This window comes from Macrobrachium rosenbergii, chromosome 42 (genome assembly GCF_040412425.1).
Source record: "Macrobrachium rosenbergii isolate ZJJX-2024 chromosome 42, ASM4041242v1, whole genome shotgun sequence".
In the NCBI taxonomy this organism is placed as follows: domain Eukaryota; kingdom Metazoa; phylum Arthropoda; class Malacostraca; order Decapoda; family Palaemonidae; genus Macrobrachium; species Macrobrachium rosenbergii.
Window position 1 is genome coordinate 6,006,057 of NC_089782.1, and position 13,758 is coordinate 6,019,814.

The 13,758-nt window shown below is 35.4% G+C and overlaps 1 protein-coding gene across 1 annotated transcript; it reads left to right on the top strand.

Annotated features, from left to right (window-relative positions):
• The first annotated feature begins 101 nt into the window (after positions 1 to 101).
• LOC136827721 (uncharacterized) lies at positions 102 to 5,334 on the top strand. Its single transcript, XM_067085183.1, has 2 exons — positions 102 to 3,048; positions 3,293 to 5,334. The coding sequence occupies exons 1-2, from the start codon at positions 102 to 104 to the stop codon at positions 5,332 to 5,334; spliced, it is 4,989 nt and encodes a 1,662-aa protein (XP_066941284.1).
• The last annotated feature ends 8,424 nt before the right edge of the window (positions 5,335 to 13,758 follow it).

A 13,758-nucleotide genomic window follows, 5' to 3' on the forward strand; every position in this document is an offset into this window, starting at 1 on the left:
GTGATGGAAGAGCAAGAACTCAGACTTAAGCAGGAGAGGGAAGAGCAAGAATTTATATTTAGAAAAAAAAAGAGCAATTGGAATTAGAAACAAAAATTGCAATGTTTCAAGCAAGAGAAAGAGTTTATGCTGAAGCTGACAATATCTCGGATATCGTGCCGAAAGATATTCCTTCCCAGTTGAATCCAAATGTAAACCCGTTCCAACCACAACCTTCGGATATAACAGCAGATACTCCTCAGTTGAAAGCGAACGTTCCCTGTAGTTCTAGCCAGTGTCGGTTCCCTGAGCCAAATCTTGATATGCAACTACAGTCCCAACAAGAGATGCTCCTGAAGACACAGCAACACATGACTGCAGCAATGTTGCTTCCAAGCATAGAAGTACCAAAATTTAAAGGTGATCCTATTGAGTTTGCCAATTTCATGATGGCATTTGATGCCAGAATTGCCCCAAATGCTTCGGGTGATGCTGACAAACTGTACTACTTGGATCAGCAACTTGAAGGGGAAGCCAAAGACTTGATAGGTGGATGCTTGTATATGAGTTCTTCAGAAGGATATACTACAGCTAGGAATTTGCTCAGTCAAGAGTATGGCGATCCCTACAAGGTGTCGATGGCATATATTAAGAAACTTATTTCTTGGTCTGCACTGAAACACGAAGATCCTCATGGCTTGTATACATTTGCTTTATTCCTTATTAAGTGCAGACATGCCATGACCAACTTGTCACACATGGAAGTACTAAATCATCTTCCTAACCTTCAAGCAGTTGTTAAAAAACTTCCGACATTCCTTCAGAACAAGTGGTGTAGCCTGGCTGGACATTTGAGGGAAGAAAAGGGAGGAGTTGATTTTGCAGATTTGGTTGAATTTGTTTATAAAAAGGCAAAGGCAGCAAACGACCCAGCATTCAGCAAGTTTGCTCTTCAAAATAATTATTCAAAGCCTGAAAACAACTCTGGTAGCTTCAAATTCAGATCTTGTCAACAAAAGAGCAAAAGTTCAAGCTTTGCTACCCAAGCAGAACTGAATCCAGAAAATAGAAAGACATCAATAGTGTCTGAGAAAGAGAAATCATGTCCAATGTGCAAGAAAAACCATGATCTTGACGATTGCTGGAATTTTGCTAAGAAGACCTCTGAAGAAAAAATAGATTTCCTTAAGGAGAGAAGGTTGTGTTTTGGATGCTTTGGTCTCAACCATACCTCTAAAGGATGTATGAAAAGGAAGCAATGTAAGACATGCTCTAAGAGGCATCCCACATCACTGCATATCGACGGATTCAAGCTACATAAAGAGAATGATAGCTCATCTAGCAAAGAAGCAAGTGAAATTATTGTTAGCACATGTACTACCAATCATGTTAGTGAAGTAAATACAATATTACAGGCTATTCTCCCAGTAAAAGTATATCAGAAAGAAAACAAAGTAGTTTTGGACACTTATGCCTTTTTTGATAATGGCAGCACTGGTTGTTTCATCACAGAGAGTTTACGAGAGCAGATAGGTGCATCTGGAACAGAGACATGTTTAAAGCTCCAAACCATGCATGGCGTAAACATTGTGAATACTTTGGCGGTTAATAATTTGTGTGTTACAGATATGGAAGGAAACAACACTATTGATCTGCCAAAAACCTTTACTCGTCAAGATATCCCAGTGAGTCATCAACAGATACCAAAACCAAAATTGCTCAAAAAGGTAGCCGGTCTGAGGAATATTGCTGATCTAATTCCTGATTATAGAGCAGATCTGGAGATTGGTTTGTTGATTGGCAGTAATTGCCCTAAAGCACTGCAACCATTAGAGGTGCTTCCAGCCAAGGGTCAAGATTCCTTTGCAGTTCTTTACCACCATGGATGGACTGTTAGTGGCCCTCTACATTTTAAATACTCTTCAGAGAAGAACAGTATTTCATGTCACCATGTCTTTCTTCAGGAAGTTGAAAGGGTAAAGGAGTGTTTTCATCCTGCAGCTGTGGTCCATATGTTTGAAAGAGACTTTAGTGAGAAAGATGTTGGTAGAGTTCCTGATGAGAAGGGTCTGTCTCAAGAAGATCAACAGTTCCTCAAAGAAGTGGCAGAAAACATTCAGTTTACCAATGGACACTACCAGCTTCCCCTACCATTTAGAACCAATAAAGTTAACTTGGTAAACAATAGAGAACAGGCAGTGAAACGAGCACAATGGCAAAGAAGAAAAATGAAACTAAATCCAAAGTACCATGAAGATTATGTGGAATTTGTTGAGAAATTGGTGTCTGAAGGATATGCTTATAAGGTTCCGGAGGATCAGTCGTATGATGAACAGCCTGCATGGTATCTACCTCATCACGGTGTCTACCATCCAAAAAAGCCAAATAAGATTAGAGTAGTCTTTGACTGTAGTGCTAAATACCAGGGTAGTTCCCTTAATGACAAGTTGATGCAAGGTCCTGATATGACTAATTCCCTGATTGGAGTGCTCATCAGATTTCGTCTAGAAAGGGTGGCCTTGATGGGTGACATAGAATCTATGTTTTACCAAGTTCAGGTACCAAAGGTTCAACATAAATACCTAAGATTCTTATGGTGGCCTGGTGGTGAACTTGAAAGCGAACTTACAGAGTATCGAATGGGTGTTCACATCTTTGGAGCAGTATCATCACCTAGCATCGCCAATTATGCTTTGAGGGCAGCAGCTGACCATGCAAGAGATAAGTATGGTCCAGATGTAGAACGCACCATTAAGACTAATTTTTATGTGGATGACTATTTAAAGTCTGTACCTTCAGAAGAGCAGGCATTAAGACTTGTGAAAGACGTTACAGCAGCATTGAAGGAAAGAGGTTTTCGGCTGACAAAGTTTGTGAGTAACAGCAAGCTGGTGTTGAAATCAATCCCACAAGAGGACCGTTCAAAAGATCTTCAAACATGTGATCTTGACTATGATGAACTTCATGTAGAAAGAGCTCTTGGTCTTCAGTGGAATATTGAAAATGACTACTTTACTTTCTCCAAGCTTGGACCCAAAACCACTTACAAGGAGAGGTATTTTGTCAACAGTATGTTCCCTCTATGATCCTCTTGGTTTTGTGGCTCCTTTTCTTTTGCCAGCTAAGAGAATTCTTCGTGAAGTTTGTCAGGATAGCAGCTTGGGATGGGATGATGTTATTCCCGAAAAATACCTGAAGCCCTGGAGAAGGTGGCTTGATGATTTACCAATCCTGGGTAACTTAAAGATTCCAAGATGTGTCAAACCAAAGGAATTTGGTACAGTGACTTCCACACAGCTGCACATGTTTTCAGATGCTAGTAATGAAGGCTATGGTGCTGCAGCATACATAAGACTTTCCGATAACAGTGGGAGGATTTCTACTGCTCTGCTGATGGGAAAGTCTAGAGTGTGTCCTGTAAAGGCAACAACCATACCCCGACTGGAATTGACTGCTGCAGTGGTGTCCATAAATCTTGCACAACACATTTTGAAAGAGCTGCAGATTACAGTGGACCAGACATTCTATCACACAGATTCTACAACAGTTCTTCACTATATTTTTAGTGATAGAAAGAGGTTTCCTATATTTGTTGCAAATAGAGTGAAAGTAATTAAGGATTTCTCTGAAAATACACAGTGGAGATATGTTCAGAGTAAAGAGAATCCTGCTGATATTGCATCAAGAGGTTTCACAAGTCAGCAAATGCTGAACAGTAACATTTGGTTTGATGGCCCATATTTTCTTAGAGGACCAGAGGAGCTGTGGAAAAATGATATGCCCCAAGGTGTAGTTGAATTGGAAGGATCTACAAGTTTTGCAGTGCATCCAGAAGATGAGGAGGGAAATGCTGTTGATAAGTTTCTTAAGTATTATTCTTCATGGCATCGGTTGAGGATGGCTGTTGCTGTGTATCACCGTCTTTTTTTCATACTGAAATCTAAGAGACAAGCTAGACTTAATGGTTCAATTACAGCAGAAGAATTAGATGCTGCTGGAAAAGCAGTCATCAGATATATCCAGAAGAAAACTTTTAGTAAGGAAGTGACACTCTTACAAAAGAGCGAAGGGTCAAGGGGCCGAGGACTTTGTAGTAGCAGTAGCATTTATAAACTAGATCCCTTCATTGATCCTAAAGACAGGCTTCTTCGCGTTAATGGACGGCTCTCCAAAGCAGAAATTTCAGCTGGCGAGAAACATCCAATGATATTACCTAGAAAGAGTCATATTACCACTTTGATTATTCGTTACACACATGAAAAATTAGCTCATGCTGGACGCAACCATGTGATGGCAAAACTTAGAGAACTTTACTGGATTATCCGTACCAATGCAAGTGTCCGCCAGGTTCTACAAAGATGTGTCATTTGCAGAAAAATGAGAAACCCTGTTCTAAACCAGAAGATGGCTGATTTACCATTGGAAAGAGTAATTCCAGCTGCTCCATTCACACACACAGGTGTTGACTTCTTTGGGCCACAGGAAGTCAAAGAAGGAAGGCAAATCAGGAAGAGGTACGGTGTATTATTTACTTGCTTGTCTACAAGAGCAATTCATATAGAGACAGCCAATTCCTTAGACACATCGTCCTTCATAAATGCTTTAAGAAGGTTTGTTGCTAGAAGAGGAAATGTAAAGAAGATTTGGTGTGACAATGGGACAAACTTTCATGGAGCTGAGAAGGAGTTGAGGAAGTCACTGCAAGAGATGAATGATGATCAGGTCAGAGCTTTCCTCTTAAAAGAAAGCATCAGCTGGACCTTCAATCCCCCTACAGCTAGTCATATGGGAGGTGTGTGGGAACGTCAGATTAGAACTGTGAGAAAGGTCTTGACTCCTCTCTTCAAAGAACATGCTGGACGACTGGATGATGAGAGTTACCGCACTCTTCTCACAGAAGTTGAGGCTATAGTGAATGACCGTCCTTTGACCACAGTCAGTGACAGCCCAGATGACTTACAACCACTCAGTCCAGCACAGCTTCTCACACAGAAATCAAGTGTTGTGATGCCACCACCTGGTGTTTTTCAGAAAGGAGATATGTATCTGAGACAGAGGTGGCGATATGTTCAATTCTTGGCTAACTTATTCTGGACTAGATGGCGAAGAGAATATTTATCAACATTACAAGAGAGACAGAAGTGGAACAAGGAAAAGCGGCACCTTCAAGTTGGTGATATTGTCCTTGTAAAAGATGATAATCAGTTAAGGAGTAACTGGATGATGGGTCGTGTTATCAGCACTGGAAAGGACAGAACCGGTTTTGTACGAAGTGTAGTTTTAAAGACACAAACATCAGAGCTCCATCGACCCATTCAAAAGCTTGTTCTTCTCCTTGCAGTAGAGGAACAATGATTATAATAGTTATTTTTATTAGGATCAAAGGATTTGAGAGTATATTACATTTATTATAGATGTTATTTATATCACCTGCATTTATAGATATGATTGATTTTGATAAACAAATAATTTGTTTATAGGGCCGAGAATGTAAATGCAGCATTTTATAGAAACCATTTGTGTATATAATCATTAATAAGCTCTGTTTTTCAACTTGGTGATTAGGGTTAAATTGTATTGTAGATATTTTGTCCGTTTTACATGTAAACATTGTTCAGTCTGTTTTGGATTGTTACTGCTGTAATTTGTTTGTTAATTGTTGTTGAGTAGTTCTTGAAAAGATTGTTTATCCTGGTAGTTATCAGTGTTGGAATTACACTGTAACAGTTATAAGTTTCTGGAAATAGGATCAAGGTTTTTTTGATGACTGACAGAGTAGAAGAAGTCTTCAAAGTGTAAAGAACATTTCTTTGGAAATTCGTTTCGCTTGTATTGGATGTAGCTTAGAGTAACACAGATGTAAGTTTATTTCTTTACTGAAATTTGTATATATTCTATTTCATGTTTGTGGTGTTTTGTAGTTAAATCAAACTATTATCAATTCTTTGTTTATTATGGAATTTCTTTTAACAATTTTAGTAAGTTTGTATTTTGTTGTTTTCAGTTTCTTGAACCTCGTCGCCCTGCACTACTAGCAAAGTACTCATCATTGGTTCTCTGGTCTTGGAGTACTGACCAACTATAAGCTTTTACAGTTATGGTCAACTTAAGTTGTAGTGCTTAGTGTTAAGTGATTTAAAGCTTTAAGTTGGTTTAAAGTGTCTTGTGATATCAACTTGAACTTTATATCAAATTTTTAATAAAGTGTGACGTGAGTAACAGTATCTGTGTCTTTTCTACATCTCATCCCTGTGGCTTTGAAGAAAACTGCAGCTACAGAAAGATTTGATTTATGCAATAGACATACGTGAAATTTTGATTAATGCAATAGACCCAGCCGAAAAATTTGATGAATGCAATTGGCCCAACCGAAAAATTTGATTAATTCAATAGACCTAACTGAAAAATTTGAGTAATGCAATAGACCCAACCGAAAAATTTGATTAATCCAATAGACCTACCGAAAGATTTGATTAATGCAATAGACCTAACCGAAAAATTTGATTAATGTAATAGACCTAACTGAAAAATTTGATTAATGCAATAGACCTAACTGAAAAATTTTGATGAACCCAATAGACCCAATCAAAAAATTAGATTAATGCAATCGACCCAACCGAAAAATTTGATTAATCCAATAGACCTAACCGAAAAATTTGATTGATCCAATAGACCTAACTGAAAATTTGGTTAATCCAGTAGACCCAACAGAAAATTTTATTAATGCAATAGACCTAACTGAAAAATTTGATTAATGCAATAGATCTAACTGAAATTTTTATTAATGCAATGGACCTAACTGAAAAATTTTATTAATCCAATAGACCTAACTGAAAAATTTGATTAATGCAATAGACCCAACCAAACAATTTGATTAATGCAATAGACCTAACCGAAAAATTTGATTAATGCAATAGACCTAACTGAAAAATTTGATTAATGCAATAGACCCAACAGGAAAATTTGATTAATGCAGTAGACCTAATTGAAAAATTTGATTATTGCAATAGACCTAACTGAAAAATTTGATTAATGCAATAGACCTAACTGAAAAATTTGATTAATGCAATAGACCTAACTGAAAAATTTGATTATTGCAATAGCCCTAACTGGAATAATTTGATTAATGCACTAGACCTAACTGAAAAATTTTATTAATGCAATAGACCTAACTTAAAAATTTGATTAATGCAATAGACCTAACTGAAAAATTTTATTATTGCACTAGACCTAACTCAAAAATCTGATTTATGTAATAGAACTAACTGAAAAATTTTATTAATGCAATAGATCTAACTAAAAAATTTGATTAATGCAATAGACCTAACTGAAAAATTTGATTAATGCAATAGATCTAACTGAAAAATTTGATTAATGCAATAGACCTAACTGAAAAATTTGATTCATGCAATAGACCTAACTGAAAAATTTGATTCATGCAATAGACCTAACTGAAAAATTTTATTAATGCAATAGACATAACCGAAAAATTTGATGAATGCAATAGACCAAGAGCATCACGATCAATCCAGACTCCCGATGAGTAAGTTTTTATGCTTGTTCTTTATTTGCAAAAGTGCTATTGAAAGTTTATTAGAATTCTCAAAAACGAATTAACCGGAATTTAGTTACCACTTGCAGTCAGTCAGGTTTTAGAATGAATTCAACTGTGTGTTTGTGATCTCTGTTTTATTTTTAATGGAAAATCTTAAAAGCATACGTTTGGTATGCCAATGCGTTCTCTCACATTTATATTTGGAGTTATATGAAAAACAGTTTATTTCAGTGGTGATTCAAATATGGGCTATTATACCTAAAGAAGTAGATGTAATGAGCTTCTAGAAAAATTGAATGAACGAGTCACTTCCATCCACTTCATGCTAAAATGAGAAAAGTGGTTGCTAGCTCTTTTTAGGCATTTTTTTAAACGTTAACCTTTTCGGCGTAGACATTTTATAATGAACCCGATAAGAAGACAGTTTTACCTAAGAATATCATCTGTTTACCTGATTTCGCCGGTTTTGAGTCCCTTAAATTAACGTAGAAAGTATTCAGTATAAGTGAAGTCTTTTGATATAACTATTCTAAAGTTAAAATGCTTATAAGAAACTGTCCTTACTAGAATAACAATTTTGTTTATAAAATACCACGTACGGACTGTGATTCTTTTAAAACGGGTCAGGTGAGCAGCGAATTGAATGTGAGAATAAATCACTATAAATGTTTCGTTTATAGGCCTAACCGACAAAAAAACATAAATGGTCTTTTCGAAAAAAAAATCATAAAACTTATTGGTCACCTAAACGTATAATAACAAAATATAATAATAATGTCTCGAGAAACACCTTAGAATCTATTTATACTGCTAACAAATGAATACAATGCTAATTAAATTGTTTAATTATATATATATATTATATATATATATATATATATATATATATAACCTGACTATATATATATATATATATATATATATATATATATATATATATATATATATATATATATATATATATATATATATACTGTATATATATATTTTTGACTATATGTATATATATATATATATATATATATATATATATATATATATATATATATATATATATATATATATATATATATAACCTTGGCCCCATTCTGTACAAGATGTTTGAAGGAGATTTAAATGATAAACTGAAGATCATCAGTAATTCTTTTTAATGTCTTTTTCCTCTCCTTGGCTAATCCAGTATCAGAGTATCAGGGTTAATCCAAGGCAGCTATTCCTCACCTAAAGATAAAATTTAATGTAATCACGGGAAAAAAAGTGATGGCATCACAAAAGGGGCAGTAAAGCCCAGCCACAAAAGACAGACATGGATGTCAGGGGATATAAAGGAAGGGGTAGGCTGTAGGGCTTTACTCCGCTACCTGATAAATTATGATGAAAGCGAAAGGTAGAAGTAGGAGTCTGTTCTCAATCAGTATGGAAAGCGAGTGCCATTATGATGCAATACAGTTTGAAGACATATAGCAAGTATATTCACTCAGAAGCGCTCGATCATATAAGCGCAACGCTTCTTTGTGGGTAACATTTTTTTCTTCTTTGTCGTCGAGAATACTACTGGCGAACTCAATCCGATTGTTGCTGTTGCTGTTGCGGAGACTACAAAAACCTGGGCCGGGTCAGCGTTGGGTGTTACTGGAATCTGGCACTCTTGCTTAATTTTCACATCACCAGCGGTGGTTCGTCCAAACCGAAGCCTATTCAAAATGTGTATTATAATGGCACTCACTTTCTGTACTGACTGAAAAAATATTCCTACTTCTACTTTTCGCTTTCATCATAATTTATCAAGTTGCGGAGTAAAGCCCTACGCCCTGCCCTTACCTTTATATCCCCTGACCTCCATGTCTGTCTCTTGTGGCTGGGCTTTACTGCCCTTTTGTGATGTCATCACTTTTTTGCCTTTGATTTCAATCCTTTTTTGCAATGGCAACGCCCTAGATCGAGAAAAATGTGGTAACAAAGGAATGGGGGTTATTAAGGTTTTAGATGTAGCTTTCTTAGACCTATGTGGCTTCTCCGTGACTATAGTCAGCTCAGCTTGTTTGCTGCATAATCATACAATTTATACACACACACACACATATATATATATATATATATATATATATATATATATATATATATATATATATATATATATATATATATGCATGTGTGTTTGAAAACATTCTAAGTGTTGAGGCTCTTTATTTAAGGATAGGTCAACGGCTGCGTAAACCAAAACCGTTTAGGTAAATTCAGTATGTGTGATCATTTTTAATTAAGGTAATTGAGAGTAAGTCAGCCAGCTTCTCCTAACACCACTTGCTATTCACACACATTAAGAAACGGCGTCTCTTCTAATGTTGTGAGCAGTCTGTACCTGAGCATCAGGAAATTTGAATTCTGGTGGCTAATTTGAATGGCCGACTGTAACTTTAAAATTTCATTATTTCAAAAAACATACCAGGAAAGGCACCCCTCCAGAATACGAGCTTTCGGAAAAACTAAGTATCTCGGCTATATCTTTTACCGTTATTGCTCCACAGGTATGTTAGGACCCTCACCCACCCACCCACCCACCCCTACCACATCCCCTGAACGCCAAAAGCAATATCTGGATCACCGGAACGGCAGAACAGATTTCGATGAAATTTGGCACGATTAGAGACCTTAGTAGGAAGCCTCTACAGCCAAAGTTTCATCTCGGATGGTTGAATATTTCCAGAGTTGTAAAGGACCAAAGTCGGGGTTTTTCTGTACTCCGGGTGGATGGGTTTTACCAACTGCCAACTACGTGGTGGTTGATGACCTGGTGTATGCAGTAAAATGGGTTTAAAATCCTTTTATCTTATCCATCTACGGTTAATCAGAGCTTTGTTTGTAAGGCTGACTGTGCTTTCATGTACTGTGTACACAACGTGTGACTGTGTGGGCATCGGCTGCCACGTGTGAAGAGCCATTTCATCGTTGCTCATAAATCCAAGATAATCTGGTAAAGGAGGCAATGATGGACCCATCTGATTGAAGATGACCGGGTTTAAGGAATCTTGAAAGTGTGAAAATAACGATATATGATATTCATGGGTGCAGCAGAGTTCTCCTCATTCATTGATGCGTTGGGTTTAGGGGTGGATTAAGTTTTCTTCCAAACTCTTTTCCTCTTCTCTCTTCTTTTGTCTTGTAATTGTGTTATTCACACCTAATGTGGGGTGCCTGGGTTTGTGCTCATTCTGTTTTTCTTCCCACTTATTTATTTTCTCCAACAGAACGGGAGGAACATGTCAGGGGCGTAATGTTTTTTGTGTTTTATGTGCCACTGAGATGAGTGTTAGGTCAAAGTACTCTTCTCAATTATTATAGTAGTAAACGAGTTAGTTGAAGGCAACTTAATTTTTGCCTTTTGTGCGCGTGTCACCATCCGCTGAAATTTATTCGCATTTGTAAACTATGTTAGCAAACTGAAATTAAAACAGATTACCACAAGTTTAAAAAGAGTCACTGCAAAGATCCTGGAATGACACTTATTGAGTGTTGACCAGCGTGGTATATATGTATATATATATATATATATATATATATATATATATATATATATATATATATATATACATATGTGTGTATATACATACACACACACACACACACACATATATATATATATATATATATATATATATATATATATATATATATATATATATATATATATATAAGCGAATAGCACAGGAAAATGATAGGTAGGAATTCAGTACCAAGCGCTTTCACGAAGATGCATGAATAAACACGTGAAAGCGCTTGGTACTGAATTCTGCCTGTCATTTCTTGTGGTATCTGCTTATATACTGGTCACGTGTATCTACTGTGACTTTTTAACATATATATACATATATATATATATATATATATATATATATATATATATATATATATATATATATATATATATATATACATATACAGTATATATATATATATATATATATATATATATATATATATATATATATATGTTTATATATATATTATATGCATTACTTTTGTCACTTATATACACGTTAATTTTTATGCTCTCAAGTAATAAGCAATCAATATAATCTAGTATTATATATATATACACATATATATATTATATATATGTACGTGTGTATGTGTGTGTGTGTGCGCGTGCGTGTGTTACTTTTGTCACTTATATACATGTGACTTTTTATGCTCTCAAGTAATAAACAACCAATGTAATCTAATATATATATATATATATATATATATATATATATATATATATATATATATATATATGTGTGTGTGTGTGTGTGTGTGTGTGTGTGTGAGTGTGTGTGTGTGTGTTACTTTTGTTACTTATACACGCATGACTTTTGTCCTCTCAAAATTAATCAATCAATGTAATTTATATATATATATATATATATATATATATATATATATATATATATATATATATATATATATATATATATATATATATATATGTACACATTGTGTGTACGTGTGTGTGCGCATGTGTTGCGTTCAAAGTTACCACATGTAGTAGGTATGAAGACCATTTTGAAACCAATCAACTAAATAGGGGCCTCTCTTATGAGGATGGGTTTGTCTGTGAGCTTGTTTGTTTATTCTGGTGTAGACACTGAACCTTGGTAAACAAAGAGAAAACCGATGGCAGCGATTGCCTTAGAAACAGGCTCTCTTGTAAAAGTTTATTCTGGAATTCGCATTTCTCTATAAACAAAAATCGAGATTTGATTTCTGGTATTTTCTTGGAGACGTCTTCCATCTCCTTATTTCAGTCCAGGATTCTCTTCCTTGAGTGTTTATTATTGCTTCTACCAGCTGGATCCCTCTCGGAAAAAGTGAACGAACTATGAATATTGTGGGACATTCAATAATGATTTCATCTCTCCATTCCAGCCTATTTATCCCCATAAAGCTTTTGGGTTTCTCTTCTTAACCCATCAGAGGCAGTCAGTACTTATTTTCATAATATTAACTAAGAGTCGGAATTACAAATGAATACAAAAGCAAGTATCAAACAGGCAGAATACCACAATAATGTAAGTTGAAAATCAAAAACACGATTGTCTGTTCCAGTACTGGTCGCATGGTAGAAGCAATGACAAACAGCTTCAGAGGAAAAACCTTGATCGAAGTATAGAAATGGGAGACTGCTCTAAGAAAGTGTGAGAAATTAAATATCACAGATAAACCTCTTTTGCAAGAGGTTCTGTTTTTAAGGCAAATCACTACCATTTTCTAGAAAAAATATGTATTACATCAACTGAGACCAAAGGTTGTTCTGTACTTATTCATCAGGAGCAAAATTCCGAAATGATTTTGTTTAAATCTTTCTAAACTTTTTGCCTGCTAACGTCTGTCATGGCATCATACTTTTTCCCTTCAATTTTCAGTCGTTAAGGGCTTTTGGCTGAAATTTTACGTGGTTTTCGAAAATCTGAACTTTCTGAATAGCCTACCTGTAGGAAAAGCAAAGTAAACTATAGAACCATAATTGCTATCGTTTTCAAGATGTTTTGTATTAGTAGTTGTAATTAACGCTACCAGAGAAAGTTCCCAAATTTTTTTCATTCGTACTGCAAATACATGAAACTCTTTGTAATTCAAATTTTGTTTTCGATAAGAAAGGAATTTTGTCTTGGGAATTTCATTGTTACCCTGAATTTCTTTGTTGAAAAGATTGGAAATGACTCCTCTGAGGGTCTATGTACTGTATAGACAGCAATTATCCTGTACGAAAATATCTCCTGAGTGTGAATGATATATGATAAGAAACCTAATTTAGTTCTTTACCGTCTAGCGCGCATTACCGCAAAGCTATGTCATGCAGTCCTTTATTCAACGATCAAATATGAAATGATTAGGGACATCTGTAACTCCGGTTTAATAAACAATGCTGAAATTAGATATGACCCCTCATTTCTGGATTTTTTTTTCATAAACGATCTTTTCCTTTTGTAGAAAGTTCACAGGTGAAGCTGTTTGTAAAGAATTATGGTTCCAAAATTCCTCATTTCCATCTAGTGTTAATTAACGATTCCCAGAAGATACAGTGAAAGTTATAGTCGCAGGTGTAGATGAAGACAATTTTTATATTTTAGTTTTTCTTTTTAATATTTGACAAAAACTGAATTGGCGTCGGTGTGTTTATTTCGGTAACTGACAAGTTGATACAAACTGACGAAGAGCACTGGTTACATCAAACAAGATGC

What these genes read in the sequence shown, in the direction of transcription:
- LOC136827721 (XM_067085183.1), top strand. Translation starts at nt 102, where the DNA reads ATGTTTCAAGCAAGAGAAAGAGTTTATGCTGAAGCTGACAATATCTCG. An exon ending in GGAGAGGTATTTTGTCAACA is followed by an intron (nt 3,049 to 3,292) that starts GTATGTTCCCTC and finishes ACATGTTTTCAG; the next exon opens with ATGCTAGTAATGAAGGCTAT.